The sequence below is a fragment of the Vombatus ursinus genome, unplaced genomic scaffold (genome assembly GCF_900497805.2).
Source record: "Vombatus ursinus unplaced genomic scaffold, bare-nosed wombat genome assembly UNPS02014832.1, whole genome shotgun sequence".
NCBI lineage: Eukaryota > Metazoa > Chordata > Mammalia > Diprotodontia > Vombatidae > Vombatus > Vombatus ursinus.
Genome location: NW_020954610.1, coordinates 35795166 through 35813636, shown reverse-complemented (window position 1 = coordinate 35813636; position 18471 = coordinate 35795166). Strand labels below are relative to the sequence as shown.

Below are 18471 nucleotides of genomic sequence, written 5' to 3'. Positions count from 1 at the left end.
GAGTTCAAATCTGGTCTCAGACCCTTAACACTTACTAGCTGTGTGACCCTGGGCAAGTCACTTAACCTCGCCAAAAAGCAAAAAAAAAAAATGCAGGCATGAGGTGATAAGGGCCTGTGCTAGACTGATGGCCATGTCAAAAGAGAGAAGGAAGCATATGTGATACATATTAGGAAGGTAAAATTAACAGGACTTGGCATCAGATTGGATATGGAAGGTGAGAAAGTGAGGAGTAGAGGATAACACTAGGTTTTGTGCTCAAGTAACTAGAAGGATGGTGATGTTGACAGTAATAGGGATGTTCTGAAGGGGGAAGGAATTGTGGAGGAAAAATAATTCAGTTTTGGATATGTTGAGTATGACATCCACTTCGAGATGTCCAACAGGCAGTTAGAGATTTGAATCTAGAGGTTAGGAGAAAGTCAAGGGCTGGATAAGTAAATCTGAGAATCATCATTATAGAGATGATAATTGACTCTATGGGAGCTGTTGAGATCACCAAATGAAGTAGTATAGAGGGAGAAGAGAAAAGGGCTCAGGACAGACCCCTGTGGGACCCCCGCTTTTAGCAGGAGTGACCTGGAAGAAGATCCAGCCAAGAAGACTGACAAGTAGCAGTCAGACAGATAGGAAGAGAACCAAGAGAGAGTAAAATATCACACAAACTTAAAGAGAGGAGAGTATCAAGGGAAAGAGATCATCGATGGTGTCAAAAACTACAACTATGTCAAGACGGATGAGGACAGAAAATACCATTCGAGTTGGCAAATTTGAAACCATTGCAAGGCCGTGTTTCCGAGGAGATTCATTCCCTGTTTTAAATTTCCTTAGGCGGCTGTCTACGACACATCTCCTTTTGCTGTCCTCTCCTTCCAGAAGGAGAGAAACAGAGCAGCTGAGGAAACATTGGGCTGAAGTGGACTAGAGGAGACAACTCTGGATGGAGAAATAATTGAGCAGAGACAGAGTAGGGGAAATTCACAGCCATTCATTACATGAAGAATTCCTGAAGTTCCAAACTCAAATATCAGCAAATTAAAGTTTGGTAGAGATTGTCTCTAGTATCTAATAGATGGTTCTCACAAAGGTCTCTGGGCAAATCAGCAGTTTTTCCCAGGTTTCTGCTTTCCCTCCTTACCAGACTCCCTCAGCCAACATTTCTATTCTCTGAGGTATTTCAGCTGGGATGTTGCCCTGATTAAAGTAATTGGCTCAGAGGTGCAAATGACAAATAGACTTAAACCTCCCAGGGTATATTTATATCCCCTCTACCCAGTAGAGTTTGTTAACCCAAATGAATCATTAATTGGAGAAATGTGTGGGAATGATATTTTTGAGCAAGGGACCTTCTGGTAGGAGTTTATTCCAGATAGCTACCACCTCCTTTTTCTCTTAAATCTCCCCTTTTGTTAAGTCATTTTTCAGTCGTGTCCAACTCTTCATGACCACATTTGGGGTTTTCTTGGCAAAGATACTGGAGTGGTTTACCATTTCCTTCTCCAGATCATTTTACAGATGAAGAAACTGAGGCAAACTGGGTTAAGTCACACAGGGTCACACAGCTAGGAAGTGTCTGAAGCCAGATTTGAACTCAGGAAGACTCATCTTCCTGACTCCAGGCCTAGCACTCTATTCACTGCACCTTCCTCCTAGCAGGGTGAAATCATATGGAATCAGGATGTTTTTTAAATGGCATAAACGCTCTCTCCCTTGCCTTTGCAAATGGCTTTTCCTGGGGGGGGGGGGGGGGAGTGGGGAGAGAAAAGAATATTGGTCTGAGAAAGTCTAAATTGACCCAATGAATATTTAATACTGGATGCAGAAATGCTGAGGGTCTCCTGCCTTTTTATTCCAAGTCTTTGGCAGTGAAAGCAATGACCAAAGGTGTGGGGGGCGAGGGAGGCAGGGGTGTAGAATGAAGATTGAAGAAAAAGGATTGAAGAGTTCAGATGAAAAGGGAGTAACACAAGAGGAGGTGGGAAGCAACAAGGCATGGCTTAATGGGCCGGGTCTAGACTTGGCATCCATTCACTACATGTGGAATCTCACCAAAGGAGCTAGGATTATAAAAGAAAAAAGAGAATGGAGAGAGGAACAGAATGATATAGGTACATGAGGGAAGGGGTGGGGGAGAGAAACAGAGACAGAGATACAGAAAGAGGGTGAGAAGGGAAAGGGAGAGACAGGCAAAGAGAGCGATTGAGAAACGGGGGGTTGCCATTTATGTCTTATGCCACATGTATCAAAAATCACCAGCAGGCTAATTTTGGTATCCTATGGACTAACTGAGAAACATGCTGATCTAATGGATAGAGATCTAGCCTTATACTCAGAAAGCCTTGCATTCAAATCTTGCTTCTAACACATACTAGCTGCGCGACCCTGCCAAAGATAATGAACTTCTTAGTGCCCTAAGCCACAGCTCTCATGCCCAAATAAAAACAGGGGACAATAAATAATATGTAAGGATCCCTGTAGGACACATATTGACTTAGAAAACCACAGATCAACATCATCTTTGCTCTATTGAATTTTTATTTATTTTGCTAAACATTTCCCAATTACATTTTAATTTAATGGGCTATTTAATTTTAATGGGCCATACTTGGCCCATTATTGCCAGTGGTTGAAAGCAGCTCTCTAAGACTACAGATTGCAAAGCAAACATTGAGCTACATTGGTAGATGGATTTTCTCACTCAGAGTTCCCTATGTCAATGAAATCACTCACAAATTGAATTTTTAAAAATAAAAAACAGACTAAGTAGGGCCAGCACAAGAATAGTGGACAGAGTACTGGGCTTTGTCAGAAAGGCCAAAATTCCAATCCCAGCTGACATTGGCAGTGTGGATCTGAACTAGTTACTTAACCTTTGTATGCCTCAGGCTACTACTCTCTGGGACTTTTCAACTAAGTAGAATACAAGCCATGATCTATTTTGGTAGAGTGTTGCTTCTCTAGAGAAATCAAAGATCCTTCCTAAAGGGATTAATTGCAGTTACCACACCCCTATCCACAAAGTTTGTAAGAACCTCTCTCTCCTGATTCCTACCATAAGAATTGGGAGATAACTCATATTTGAACCCCTTCAAGAATCTGGAATAGATATGCATTCATTTCTTTGCCCTACCTTCTGGCTTAAGAAAGTCAACCAGTCACCATCTACCACCAATATGGCAGAAAGGATCAGAACTTGGCATATATATATATGTAAGTTAACAGATTTTGTTCTATATAATTAAACTTCCAACCTTCAAAGGCTTGTCCTTAAGTATGATTGGCAGCACAAAGCAGGAGGAAGTATTTCCTGATCTGTAACACCATCCATCCTGGCTATGGGAGTGGGGAAGGAGGGACACATCTTCCCCCAGATCAGAAGTATATAAGCCCAGTGCTTCTTGTTGTTAGTCCTTCCTTTGCAAAGTGGCCCAATGATATCACCAGGATGATGTCTTGACTTGCTGGTGAATTGGGTTTAAGTGAGGAAGAGCTACACAAAGTCATTGGCTTCACTCTCTCCTCCACAGTCATTGAAGCCCAGTGCTTATTAGTCTAACACTGACAATAATGTGGACTCTAATAATTATATAACTTGCTGTCTTTATTTGGGGACCCTATGTCCTTCACTTTTCATATCTATATCCATGGTCCAATACAATAGATAACAAATCTTAGCCAATGAAAATTTTTGTTCAGAATATTTAGAGCAATGTAAGGTCCTCAGTCATCAAAACAATATTTAATTATATCTATTATATCTTCACAAAAGTGGATGAGTTCATTTTGGAAAGGTTTTCAACAAAAAGGATAGAGACAGGGGAAGGAATGTGGGGATTTCTGGCTAATAAGAATCAGTATGTTCAGTTCTAGGAAAACTCCAATCCATTGAGTTTTTATTGTGTAGCTAATTACTGGAGTTTTTATCTTCGAGTGCCCTTGGCGAGGCAGATACAATAGAAAGAGGTATGAATTTGAGTCAAAGGACCCGGGTTTGGATTCTGACCCTGCTGTTACTGTCTGTATGACTGAGGACTTAATCAACCAACAAACATTTATTAAGGATCTACTATGTGCCACACATTGTGCTAGGGCATTGACTCATAAGTGTTTTGGTCTCAGCGCCCCTAACAAGGTCTCTTAAATATTATTGGGGACCCTGTCAAGACTCTGTATGGATTATATTTATTCATATTTACCATATTAGAAATTTAAAAGTCTGAGTATTATGAAAATAGTTTTGACCTAGAGAAAGTCTCTTGGACCCTCAAGGTTGTCCAGATCACATTTTGAGAACCCTTGTGCTAAGGGGATGGGGAGACAAAAACAAAAGAGAAATGGTTCCTGCCCTCAAGGAGCTTACATTCTTTGGGGAAGACAGAGTCATCTAACTTGTCTGGGCTTCAGTTTCTTTGTCTTTAAAATGAGGGATTTGTACTTAGTGCCAAGTAAGATTTCTGACAGCTCAAAAGCTATGATCCTATGTGATGTACTTCCATAATCTTCTTATAGTTAGGTGGTTCTTCCAAGAGCAAACTGTAAATCTTGTTTTGATTTGAGCTCTCCTAGGAGACTGCTATATTCTGTGTGGTGTCTCTTTAGGATAAGGTTGGGACTCTAGATTTTTGGCAAAATAGTTGGCATTTATGTAGAACTTTAAAATTTGTAAAGTGTTTCACATGTCTCATTTGATCCTTTACAACAACCCAGACAGGAAGGTGTTACATACTACAACTAAGGCTGAGAGAAATTATACTGAGGGTTACACAAGCTAGTAAATATCTGAAGCAGGATTTGAACTCAGATTTTTAACTCTAAGTCCAGTACTCTATCCTCTGGAAGACATCAGATCATTTACATACCTTTGTTGTTGTTCAGTCATGTCTGATTTTTTCGTGACCTGATTTGGGATTTTCTTGTCAAAGATACTAAAGTGACTTGCTATTTCCTTCTCCAGTTCATTCTATAGATGAGGAAACAGAGGCAAACAGAGTTAAATGACTTGCACAGGGTCACACAGCTAGTAAGTGTCTGAGGCCAGATTTGAATTCAGGTCTTCATGACTCCAGGCCTGGCACTCTATCCACTGTGCTACTTAACTGTCCTCTTACAATACTGTTGTCATTGTATTAATTGTTCTCTTGGTTCTGCTCACTTCACTCTGTATCAGTTCATATAAGTCTGCCCATGTTTCTCTGCAACAATCCCCTTCATCATTTCTTATAGCACAACTGTATCCCATCATGTTTATAGACCACAATTTGTTTAGCCATCCCACAATTAAAAGGGCAACAGCTTTAGTTTATGGTTCTTTGTTACCACCAAAAAAGCTGCTATAATTTTTTTTTTCATACGAATGGATCTGTTCCTCTTTCTTTGATCTCCTTGGCATATAGACCTAGCAGTGGCATCACTGGATCAAAGGGTATACACATTTTAAAAGCTTTTTGGACATAGTTCCAAATTGCTTTCCAGAATGACTGGACCAGTTTACAGCTCCATCAACAGTGCGGTAATACATATATACATAAAATTCCCACAGCCCCTCCAGCACTTGTCATTTTCTTTTTTCTTTTTTCTTTTGTTAGCCAACTTTGCCAATCTGATGGATGTTGCTTTAATTTGCATTTCTCTAATCATTAGTGATGTGGAACATTATTTCATATGGCTATTAATAGCTTGGATTTCTTCCTCTGAAACCACCTGTTTTTTTTCAAAATACTTTATTTTTTCCAATTACATATCCAATTTTTTAACATTTGTTTTATAAAATTGTGATTTTTAATTTTTCTCCTTCCTTCCTTTCTTTCTGACCTCATTGAGAAGGCAATCAATTTGATATAAGTTATTCATATGCAGTCTTCCAAAACATATTTCCATATTTGTCATGTTGTGAAAGAAAATACAGACCAAAAAAACCCAATAAAAATAAAGTAAAAAAAGTATGCTTCAATCTTCATTCAGAATTTATCAGTTCTTTCTCTGGAGATGGATACATTTTTCATTATGAGTCTTTTAGAATTATCTTGAATCATTGAACTGTTGAGAATACTTCCTAAGTCATTCACAGTTGATAACTGTATGGTATTTTTGTTACCATGTGCAATGTTCTCCTAGTTCTGTTCATTTCACTTTGTATCAGTTCATGTAAGTCTTTCTTTGTCCACTTATCAATTGTGAAACAACTCCATTAGTTTACAGATGAGGAAACTGAGGTCAGAAAAGTTAAATGACTTCATCAATAACCTTGCACACAGGTAGTAGGTAGTGGAGAAGATACCTGAACTTTTTTTAAAAGTACTATTATCATCATGCTCTTTAGTTCTTGTCCCCTAGGGAAGCCTATAGCTTTTGTTCAGTCATTTTTCAGTCATGTCCAACACTTTACAACCTCATTTGGAATTTTATTGGCAAAAGTACTAGAGAGGTTTGCTATTTCCTTCTCCAGCTCATTTTCCAGATGAGGAAACTGAGGCAAACAGTGCTAAGTGACTTACCAGGGTCACATAGCTATTAAGTGTCTGACGCCAGATTTGAACTCAAGAAGAGGAGTCTTCCTGACTCAGTGTACCTTATACACTGTGCCATCTAGCTGCCCTTAGGGTATGAATGCTCAGACTAAAATTTAACAATCAGTTTTTTCAAGCAGGTGGGAGCACTAGCATGCTTTCAGTTCTAAATCCATGATCTTAGGCTCTTTTATTAATATGGGCAAATATGAAAGTACAATCCTGCTCATTCAATGAACTTAATGAGCTTATTGCTATAGTGCATGTGTAGAAGGACTAATTTGTGTTTTCAAAAATGTATGTCTATAAAATAAATGTTTGCTGTACAGTGTGTTTGCAAACTAACAAACTGGGCAAGTAAAGGAGATGATCATTTTCTTTTTCCAAATGAATGGTGCCTCAGAATATTCTTTCTATTATACTACTAGAATGCTGGGTAAGATAGACTTCATAATGTACATGTGTTTCAAAATGTTACGTTGGTGACATTTTGGCATTTTATGTGTATGATGGGAAACAAGGATACCTGAAAGCAGGGATTGTAAAGTGCTTTCTCTTATTTTGTGAAATATCATAGCCTGTTTCATCCTTGCTCAGGGCAAATCCAAGAATTTGAGGTGGCTACAAACAATTCTTGGATTTCTTGGTTAGGCTTTACTCTGAGCTTACTGAAGTGGTTTGTTTCATTTCACAGATCTCACTAGCCTTAGCACAAAAACGTGGAAAATATTCTTCACTGATGCCAACTGAAAGCTTACAAAACTACTTCTATTACAAAACCAGCAAACTATTTTGATTTTATAAGGCTGTAAGTTTATTAGAACATCGAACATTGTGAGGGGCAAAATGACTTTAAAGTCAGGAAGACCTAGGTTTAAATCCTGCCTCTGACCCAGGAGAGCTGTGTGACCCCAGGCAACTCTTATGAGCTATAAGTTTCAGTAGGGGTTCATAATCCTTTGTTAACCGCTTGCTATGTGCCAAGTACTAGGGACAGAAATCCAAAAGCAAAGATAGTCCCCAGGGAGTTTACATTCTAATGGGGGAGACAACACATAAAAAAGTACTGGGATCAGGAAGTACCACTTGAGTCAGGAAAGTAACAGGGACAGTGAGTGGGGACCAGAGCAGAACAGACTGACATACCTCATCCAGAAATAGTGGTGGAGTTGATCCGATCATGGTTCATGGTTCAATATTTGGAGAGATATGGGAGGAAAAGACAGCTCCTATAGGAACAAGAGAGTAGATGAGGCTATATAGGAGATGTCTGGAGAGTGGGGAGTGAAGGGCCTTTCCTGAAATAATGGTTTGGGAGAGTTAGGCACGAGACAGGATAGCAGCCTGGGGCAGAGGTTCATTCTGGCAGGAGTTCTTAGCCATTTTTACATCATGTAGTCATTTGGCAATCTGTTAAGCCTAAGGACTCCTTTCTTCAGAATAATGCTTTTAAATGCATAAAATAAGAAAAGCAAAGGATTACAAAGAAAACCCATTATATTAAAATGCAGTTATCAAAATATTTTTTAAAAATGTTCTCAGACCCCAGGTAAAGAAACCCTGGTTAGACCAACACAGCAGAGGCTGGGCTGTGGAGAAAATACCTAAGAAACTGAGAATGAAGTATCTATTTCTTGTGTCTGCAATTAAATTCAAATTCCTAGAGAGTGGGACCTTTTAGTCAGCCAACAATTTAATTTAATAAGTCAATTTAATAAGTACCTACTATGTGTCAGGCACTGTGACAAGCACTAGGGATACAAAGAAAGGGGACCTTTCAAGGAACTAGTAGCCAGCTTAATCACATTTCCTTTGTGTTTCCTCCTTTCCTCCCCAACATTCCCTACCCAACTCAGTACCAAGTATAATGCTATCTACTGATTAGGTACTCAATTCACACTAGTCAAAAGAGTTACTGAAAAACCAAATTGTAAACCAGTACAGCTGAAGATACTTACCAACCTACATTTCCCAATCCCTTTTAAGACTCTTATTTTCTTCCCCAATCAACAAGCATTCATTTTGTTTTCTGCACCCCTCCCAATTTAAAGGAAAATAAAAAAGCAAAAACAAAACCCTTGCAACAAATATGCATAGTGAAGCAAAACTAATTCCTATCTTGTCCATGTTGAAAAATGTATGTCTCATTCTGCAGCTTGAAGAATCCATCACCTTTCTGTCAAGTGGTGAGAGCATTCTTCATCATCTGGAATCCTAGTTGGTCACTGCATTTATCTTAAGTTCTTTAGTCTTTCAAAGTTGAACAGAATGATTTCAGGGGCTCTGGGACTTATATTAAAATTTTATCTTAAAAATATTTTGATTGCTGTAAATAAAATTGGTTTCCTTTGTCACCTTATATATGTAATTTATGCATTAAAAACATTTTTCTGAAAAGAAGTCCATCAATTTGACATCCAAAAAGTTAAGAATCTCAGGCAAGATAATTTCTAAGCTCTATTTCAAGTTTAAGATCCCATGAATTTCTACATTGGCACTTAGCATATATTGCCTTATGTTGTTTTCTTTTCTATTGTTTATGTCTTTTTTCTTCAACTAGAGTAGAAATTTATTTAAAGCAGGAACATACTGTTTTGTACCCCTCATAGCTTTTACCAAAATGCTTTGTACAATTTATGCTTTTAGTAATGGTCATAATCACAGCAGAGATTATAAAGAGGTGAAATGAAATAAACTGCTTACACAATAAATTTTTAAAAAGGGAGGTGCCAAGACATCACTTTTTGGGCCATCTCCATTTTTCCCAAGAGGCTATGATAGCATCATAGACCTAAAATTGGAAGGGTCCTTAGAAGCCAAATAGTCCAATTCTCCTATCCCCCACATTTTATGGATGTGGAAACTGAGGCCCAGGGAGGTTAAATGACTTGCTTTAGGATGAATAATAAGAAAGTGTCAAAAGAAGCATTTGGGCCTAAGTCCTCTAATTCTACTGCCAGTGCTATTTAAAAAAATTTTTTTTTAAATCCTCTCCCTCCCACCCATTAATGTGCATTTATTTTTTTCTCCCTTCCACCTCCACCCCTCCATTGGGAGGGAAAAAAGAAGAAAGAAAATCGTTATATAAAACATAGGAGATCACCCAAAACAAATTCCTGAATTGGGATTCCTGAAAAAAATGCGCAGAAACGTATGTCTCTGTATCTTGAGTCCATCATCACTGTGGCAGGAGATTAGGATGAACCAGGGCTTTTTCCACTGAACCATGAAACAAAATCACCTGAGCAGGAACACACACACACACACACACACACACACACACACACACACACACACACGACCCACCGCCTTCTTTGTGGCACAGACTGGTAAACTTTTGCTGAAAGAGACTTCAGGGCTAAAATCCTCTTGTCTAATTTCATAGTATTGTGCTGTGTAATTACTGGGGCCCCTGTAGCCTGACACCTGGGTCCTTCTTTCATGATCTCAAGTTCAGGGTTATAGCCTTTCCCCATATAGTAATTACACCCCTGGTTACCTAGCTCCAAGGGCTGTTCACACTAAACCTCTGTCTATAGAGACACCATAAAATGGGTTATTCATGGTGGGAAGAGGAAGGGGTGCTTTTTTTGTTTTGTTTGCTTTGGTACATCCCCAACTTTATGCCATAGACTTGAAATAAAAATAAGAATAAACAATGGCATTCCTTTTGTAAATCTCCCATTCCTCTTTTTGTTTTTGCATCTTCTTAGCAATGGGGAAATACCGAGGAAATTCATTAGCCTCTCTCTTCCCTGTAGTTATAATAAAATTTTGCTAGAAGTACTTCACTCAATTTGAATTTCTAGGTTACACTAGTGTAACTGGCTTCTTACTATCATGGGAATTCCACAGAAAAAATAATAATACTATGGAGATGATTAAGGAGAAGTTTTCATTCATCTCTGAAATTTCTAGCAAAAAATGTGCAGAACACCAGGACGTGTTTCTAATTTGCACTGAATGATGATTATGAAAAGTTTTATATTTAACCAGGAAAGTGATAGTTCTTATCATATCCAAAATGAAAGTTTGCGCTTAGCAAACCCAAAGTTCAACAAGGGGTATAGCATTCATTCCTGGATTAAGGAAGTGTCCAAGATAGCAGAGTATATACGGGAACTCACTGTGTAATCAAGATTGTATCATGTGTTATGAGTAAATTGTCTATTTTGTTATGCCAAAGTGTGCTCCCTCAACTAACTGTGAAAGCTTTTTTCAAAGCCTAAGAAACTCTCTTGATCTAATTGCTAACCCAAGAAGCTGATCAATGTTGCATGGGGCCAGGTATTATTGTCATTAAGTAGACCCCCCATTAATTATTTATCTCAAGGTCTGGGGTTACAACTCAGAGAACTGTGCATATTGTTCCAGGGCTGGGTTGAGCCCAGAAAGGCGGAGGCTGAATTACAGACCTGGCCCACTGCTCTTATGGAGTACAATTCAAGTGGATCTTTGTCAGGCAGAATGTGGTCCACTTTGGGGCTAGAATATTCCCAGATCTCACCAACAAAAGCTTTTATATGAATGATCCTTATTACTCTCTAGGATATTAATAACTGACACTTGTATAGATTGCAAATACTATAGATAAATTATCCCATTAGAGCCTCACCAGCAACTCTGTGAAGTGGGAACTTGTAGGAATTATTATCCCCATTTTACAGTTAAGGAAATTGAGACTCAGTCTAAGGAACTCAGGGTGTGGGAACTCACTTCACCAATGCAGATGACAACTCTATAACTCAAAAGCTAAGTTCCAGGAAATCAACAGCGTGAGATTAACAGAGAGATAAAGTGATATCCTCAGAGTTACAAAACTAGGTTAAGTGTCAGAAGTAGAATTTGAACCTAGGTCTCCTTTTTTTTTTTGGTGAGGCAATCTGGGGTAAGTGACTTGCCCAGAGTCACACAGCTAGTAAGTGTCAAGTGCCTGAGGGCAGATTTGAACTCAGGGCCTCCTGACTCCAAGACAGGAGCTCTATCCACTGCACCACCTAGCTGCTCCCTCAAATACTTGTTTGTTGTTTGTCCTTCATTTTCTTTTTTCTTTTCTTTTCTTTTTTATGTGAGACAATTGGGGTTACACATCTAGTAAGTGTTATGTGTCTGAGGCTGGATTTGAATTGAGGTCCTCCTGACTCCAGGGCCAGTGCTCTATCAACAGCACCACCTAGCTGCCCCTCTAGGTCTCCTTGATAGAGTAGAAATCATGCTGGATTTGAAGTCAGAGGACCTAAATTCAAATCTCAGCTGTGCTACTTACTACCTGTGTGACCTTAGGCGACTCATTTATCCTCCCTGGACATCAGTTTCCTCCTCTGCAAAATAAAGGTGTTGGATCAAATGCCCTCTAAACTTCCTTTCAACTTTAAATCTATGATCTTATGACTTCAAGTCCAATGCGCTATATATTTCCCCAAACCACCTCTTGCCCAAATAGCCCCCATGGACAACTTTTCTCTGCCTATATAAAACTCAACCTATGATTCTAGCTCTTGGCAAAATAGCCAATTTTAGAGAGCAAGAAACAGATGCTATTGAGGCATTATATTCGAGGGGTGTGTTTTCCTTGTTCCTATCACTGTATTACACTGAATTACGTTATGTATCCCATCAATGAGATCACCACCTTCTTCTGACTATAACTCTGGGATCTAGACCTTGCCGTGAGGGCATGCTAAAGCACAGATCTTTTCCTGTCTTCCAATCCCAAGCCTGTCAGATTCTGGAAATCTAACTTCTGTTCTCACTGTGTTTTTACCCCCTTCACATCCTAGTGCCATTGGCTTGAGTCACACATCCCACCTTTAGCAATCAACAGCCACAACATTTCCCCTCCATTCATTCCCTTGAACCCTTTACCTCAAAGAATGACTGTGATGGTCCTTTCTGGGTAGGAGTGAAGCAGAGAACAGGGGGACTTGCTGCTCAAAGGTCTCCCAGGGAAATAGTCTGAGAAGAGATGCAGGAGAATGAGGAAGATATGGAAAATCTCAGATTCCAATGATATAAGGGTTAGGAAGTCATATGACTAATGGGGAGTCAGATCTACTTTTAAATGAGTATCAGAGTATGATGAAGATTAATTCCATAAGCAATCAGGGAAAACTGTTGAAATGGACATTTTATAAATGCTTGCTGGAGAACTAACAAACAGAAGGCAATGTGAAACCTCATTTAGCTATATAAAAGAAATGTTAATTATAGTGATTTACATGAACTAATGAACATTTATGCCTAGTTATCATATAACACCATATGCCTATATATCATTATATGTATCAGACTAAATTTTATTATAAGTTTAATTTGATTATAAAACTAAATTCTGTTCTTCATAATTAATAGCTCATAGAGCAGGGTCATTTGTTTGCAACTTAAAAGTTAGAACCCTGAGAATGGAAGATAATGTTGTAGAATTATAGCAGTTTAGTGACATGTGCAAATTTTCCCAATTGGAGACTCACGTAAAAAGTAACATAAGAATGATTAAAGACCCAGGATGTCCTTTATGTTCTTCTTATTTGGTAGTGGAGGTGATCTTGATCTCTGATTTCCTTAATATAAGGAAATCCCAAAGTGGAAACTCCACTGATAACAAATTAGTAACTCATTTGTAATCTGTAGTTTTAGAGTAGCTTCTATAATTTATAATTTTTTTTTTGCTTTTTGGTGAGGCGATCAGGGTTAAGTGACTTGCCCAGGGTCACACAGCTAGTAAGTGTCAAGTGTCTGAGGCCGGATTTGAACTCAGGTCCTCCTGACTCCAAGGCCAGGGCTCTATCCACTGTACCACCTAGCTGCCCCCTAATATTTATAATCTTATAAATTAAATTACTTGCCTCTGATCACCCTGTTACTGTTGAGTCATTTTTCAGTCATGTCCCACTCTTTGTGACTCCACTTGGGGTTTTCTTGGCAAAGATACTGAAGTGGTTTGCCATTTCCTCCACCAGCTAATTTTACAGATGAGGAAACTGAGGCAAACAGAATTAAGTGACTTGCCCAGGGTCACACAGCTCGTAAATGTCTGAGGCTAGATTTGAACTCAGGAGGAATCTTCCTGTCTCCAGGCTTAGCGCTCTATCCACTGCACCACCTAGCTGTACCTAGCTAGCCTCAATTAACAAATATTTATTAAGTGCTTATTATTTGCCAGGTACTGTGCTAACTCTGGAGATACAAAGTATCAGAGTATCTCAGAGGTCTTTCTGATGCCAAGGACTATTTACTATCTATTATATCAGCCATGCCCTTATCTTAGTTATTTGTTCTGCCTAGGCTTCCATCCCTGAGGGGTAGTTTCAGATGTCTGCATAGGGCATCAGGAAAGGGGATAGGCCAAAAGCATGAAGGCTTTTTTAATATGGAATCTAAATTCCACCTCCATCAACCAATAACAGAAAAGGAAAAAAGTTCTTGCAATTTGACTATTTCAGATGTTATTATTAAGTTGGGGGGATCCCTGAGGTTGTGGACCTTAAAGAGATGCTTCTGTATGTCCTTACTGTTTGTTTGGGTTTTTTTGTGAAAGGATTATTATGATTATGATTATAATTATTTGCTTCTTGATTCAGCTTTACAGATCTGAAACTTGCCTATAGGGTCAGAATACACCTGGCCTACATGACAGACACCCATTGTCATTAAAATTGCTATGATATAACATATATGTTAATATATTCAGATTTTATAAATTAATTTTATATAACACAATTATTTTATAATAATATAAAATATAATATAAAATCATATTACTATATTATATATAACAGATACAAGATATCAAATTGCTTGCCATTTTAGGGAAGGGGAAAGGAGAGAGTGAGAAAAATTTGAAACTCAACAAATTTTTTTAAATAAATGTTAAAAATTGTATTTACCTGTAATTGGAAAAATACTATTAAAATTACTAAAATGATTATATACTAATATGTCAGAGCAGTGATTAGCATTACATAGAATGGTAGACTTGGTGTTAAGAAAACCTCACTCTAATGCCTCTGACAGTTACTAGCTGCCATGTCATGTTGGACAAATCCTTTAACCCTTAAACAATGGAACAGTTTATAGGTTTTTTATAAATGTATATAGGTATGCATGGATCAGTAACCCTACAGCAAACAGAAGACAGCCTGCAGCTATTATCTGTGCTGAAGTTTTATATGCAAATGCAATGCAATTTCTTGTCAGCGGTCCCTCTTCCTTTCTCGTTTTTCCCCTTCCAGCTCTTCAGACTTCCAACACTTTTTATCCCTTCTTTGGAGATGCAGCATCTTGATCTTAACAACAGCGCACTGCGTGCAGATGGGGGTTGGTTAGAGCTTGATTCTAGCAGAGGCTTACTGCTGCTGTTCTGTTCCTCAGTAGCGTTAGATTCTTCCTGACCCCATGGACTCAAAGGACTTGCCAGGCCCTTCTATCCTCCACCGTCTCTCGAAGTCTGTCCAAACTCACTTTCATTTTTTCCAGATACTATCTATCCACTTCATCCTCTGTCATTGCCTTTTCCTTTTGACTTCAATCTTTCCCAACATGAGAGTTTTTCCCAATGAGTCTCATTGCCTCATTATGTGGCCAGAGCATTTAAGCTTCAGTATGTGTTAGAATCTAATTTGGGCCAGTTAGTTTTTCTGTGTTCTGAAGTCACCAACTGTACTAACCTCCAGCTAGCCAGCTCACAAGCATAGGCCATAGGGTCATAAGGGTTTTCAGTTGTTTTTCAGTCATGTCTAACTCAGTGACCCCCATTTGGAGTTTTCTTGGCAAAGATACTGGAGTGGTTTGCCATTTCCTTCTCCAGCTCATTTTACTGGCAAACTGAAGAAACTGAGGCAAGCAGGGTTAAGTGACTTGCCCAGGGTCACACAGGTGTCTGAGTCTGAATGTCTGAGACCACATTTGAACTCATGAAGATGAGTCTTCTGGACTCCAGGCCCAGCACTCTATCCACTGTACCACCTAGCTATCCCAACTACTGATAGAGCTATATGTATATCTATTCATGGAGTCATATTAAGCTGGACACGACTGCACAACAACAACTAGAAAAGCAACTCAAAGCTCATGTCCTACTAATGTTGTTTTTGGTTCAAACCAATAATTCCATTTGTTATTGGAAACTCCCAGTATAGAAATTCCCTCCACCAATGCAGATTGGCAATCCCTCTATTATTTGTAGTCCTGGTTTCTATAGGTCATTGAGAGGTCAAATGACTTCATGTCTCATGTTCCCTGAAACACAGGTGTCTAGCAAATGTTCTATTGCTTAGTGCAAAGGAAATGCTTGGTTGGTTGATATATCTGAGAGAAAGCTTGAATCTGGTCTTCTTAACTCCAAAGCTAACCCTACACTCACTACACTACCTTACTTCTCACCTTATAATAGTAGGACAATAGTGTTACTGTCACATACAAAAGATAGCACATTATTAAATACCCAGAACCTAGGCAATATGTGCTTGTATATATTATTACATGCTCTAAGGGTGTATGTACATCATATTCATCAAATTGTTTGAAGGTTTTTGTTTTCTTTGACAACTCTAGACACTCTGCTGAATGATGGAGCTATATTCTTAGCTTCTAAAATATCAATGTAGAAACATACGTGGATTTATTTTATTTATAATTCATGAAATAAAACAAGCATTTCCATAACATAGTATAATAAAAAAATGATTGCCCATGAAGCTGCACATCTATTATGAATGACTTGCTACTTCTTTTAAGTATATAACAAAGTTATCATGTAAATTCCTTTTTTTCCTCCCCCCGCTACTCTAGAGATGGCTACCATTAGATACCAATAGATATATATGTAAATATATACACATATATATGTAAAATTATTCTATGAATACTATCAATAATTATGTTTACTACTAATTCTCTGAATATCTGTTCAAATGGCTGCATATAGAAATACATTCTATGTATTCATTGTAATTTTTAGTAAAAACCTCCACTGAGCTTCTCTTTTTATAGGTTCAATTTCACGTGCCAATGAATCATTCATTTTTTGGCACAAGCCAAAACCCTACCTATGCAGAAACATGTATTTGAGGGGAAACGTAGCTAAAATCAACCCAGCTCAAATAAAATGAGAGTTGAGTTGTGGATAATCTGGCCCTAACTTGCCACAGTATAGTTTCCAAAGAGCCCCAAATTCAAGAATAAATGTTGTTAGGCAAAATTAGACAAGTCATTTTTAATTTTTTTAATGCAGTCCTTTTCTGGATTGCAAACTGATGGGCAATTCATTTTTCTGATGTCAGTTTGCCCTAACTTTCTTCCCTGTTTCTGCCAACAAAAAAAATATAAAAACCAGGAAATGAATCTGGAATTAAAACCAGTACACAAAGTGCCAGAATGCTGTGGAAACTTCTTCCATTCCCTGTATAGGTAAAGTCATAGAGTACCAGAGGCCTGCCTTTTAGCTGTTTTCAGATATGTCCCTGTGTCATTTACGACAGTTTGTAAGTAATAGGGCCTGAAAAAAATAGGTGTTTCTTCCTAGGTAGAATGTGAAAGCCTGAAAGTCCTTATGTATTATATTTAGCCATTAAAATAATCATAGGCTTACATGTTCAGGGTCTGATAATTAACCAGCACCATAGTAAAAATTAGAAAACAAGTTCAAAAGAAGTTAGGAATATCATGACTTTCCTTTTTTTTTTCTTTCCTTAAATACCTTTTTACTTTAGTTTTTGTGGGGGGACCTATATCAGTTGGATAACATGGTTCATTAGATGGCTATAGTCATGCTTATGTTCTCTTGGCCTATTCCTTCTCAAACTGAGTTTGAGTCCTTCCATATTTGAAGGCCACAAGATTCTGATCTTTCACCCATAAGAAGTTGTCTCTGATGCTGGTTCTCTGGGTGACAAATGACTGGAGATATAGCCAGATCTCTAGGGGGTTCTGTGGACCAATGCCATTTCGATCTCAGCATTGGGATTTAGGAGTTGTGACGGCATTGAGGTCGTCTTCTCTCTAGTGTGTGTAAATGTTAACTTTTGGCTGGAGTGGATGTAAGTTGGAGGAAGGTAAGTACAAATAACAACCAACACCACCACCCTAGAAGGTAGAATTGGTAGTTCCTCTATAACCATGACATGGATAGAAAGAGTTCTTCAAATGTCTGAAATTCATTGTTAATTTGAAACATGAGGTTTTTTTCAAAATTAGTTGAGAGGAGATAATTTCCATCTTAACATAACATCTGCTTATACTTCTCCCCTTCTCACTTTTTTTTTTCTCTTGCAAGGGAAGCCAAAGAATTTGTAAGTGCAAATGAAGGGGCACTTGGGAAAGGAAAAGGAAAACGATGGTTTGCATTTAAGATGATGATGAAAAAAGTAAGTATTTTTACAGAAGGATTTTTTTTCAATAGTAAAGGAGGAGTTTGCAACTTCCTGTTAATTACACATTTTATAAATATTGTCCCTTACATCCTCACTCCTTGGGAGCTAAGGAGAGAGCCCAAGGCTCCAAGCATACCTTTGCTGTTTTCAATACATCTTGAATACTGAAAGACCATTTGGCTTTTCTCTGACAAGGGAATCAACCCTTGTGGGGCAAGGGATTGGGAGTGAGAAAGAATAGCACAAGAAAGTACGTACTTTTTTGTGTATTATATTAGGTATTCTGTCAAAGAAGCCCCGACTGTTATTACAAATGTTAGTAGTATTCACGGAAAGAACATTGGGTTTGGAGTCAGAAGACTGGGGTTCTATCCCAGCTCTGCCACTTAGATCGCAGATTTAGAGATGGAAGAAACTTTGGAGGTCTTCTAGTCCTCCTAGTTCTTCATTTTACAGATGAGGAAATCGAGGCTCAGAGAGGAGAAGCATCTTGCTCAAGATGACACAGGTAGCAAGTGGCAGATTTGGGAAGTGAACTTGCATCTTCTGATTCCACGTTCAGTTTTCTTCGTCCTGTACCCTGCTGTCTACATCTT

At 38.4% G+C, this 18471-nt stretch overlaps 1 protein-coding gene across 1 annotated transcript in view; it reads left to right on the top strand.

The window, feature by feature from the left end:
* TMC1 (transmembrane channel like 1) overlaps positions 1-18471 on the top strand; it is a 125696-nt gene that overhangs the window by 19825 nt on the left and 87400 nt on the right. Inside the window, exon 5 of the mRNA XM_027839375.1 lies at positions 17779-17869. Within this exon, the coding sequence (XP_027695176.1) occupies positions 17779-17869 (91 nt within the window). The remainder of the gene's footprint in view (positions 1-17778; positions 17870-18471) is intronic.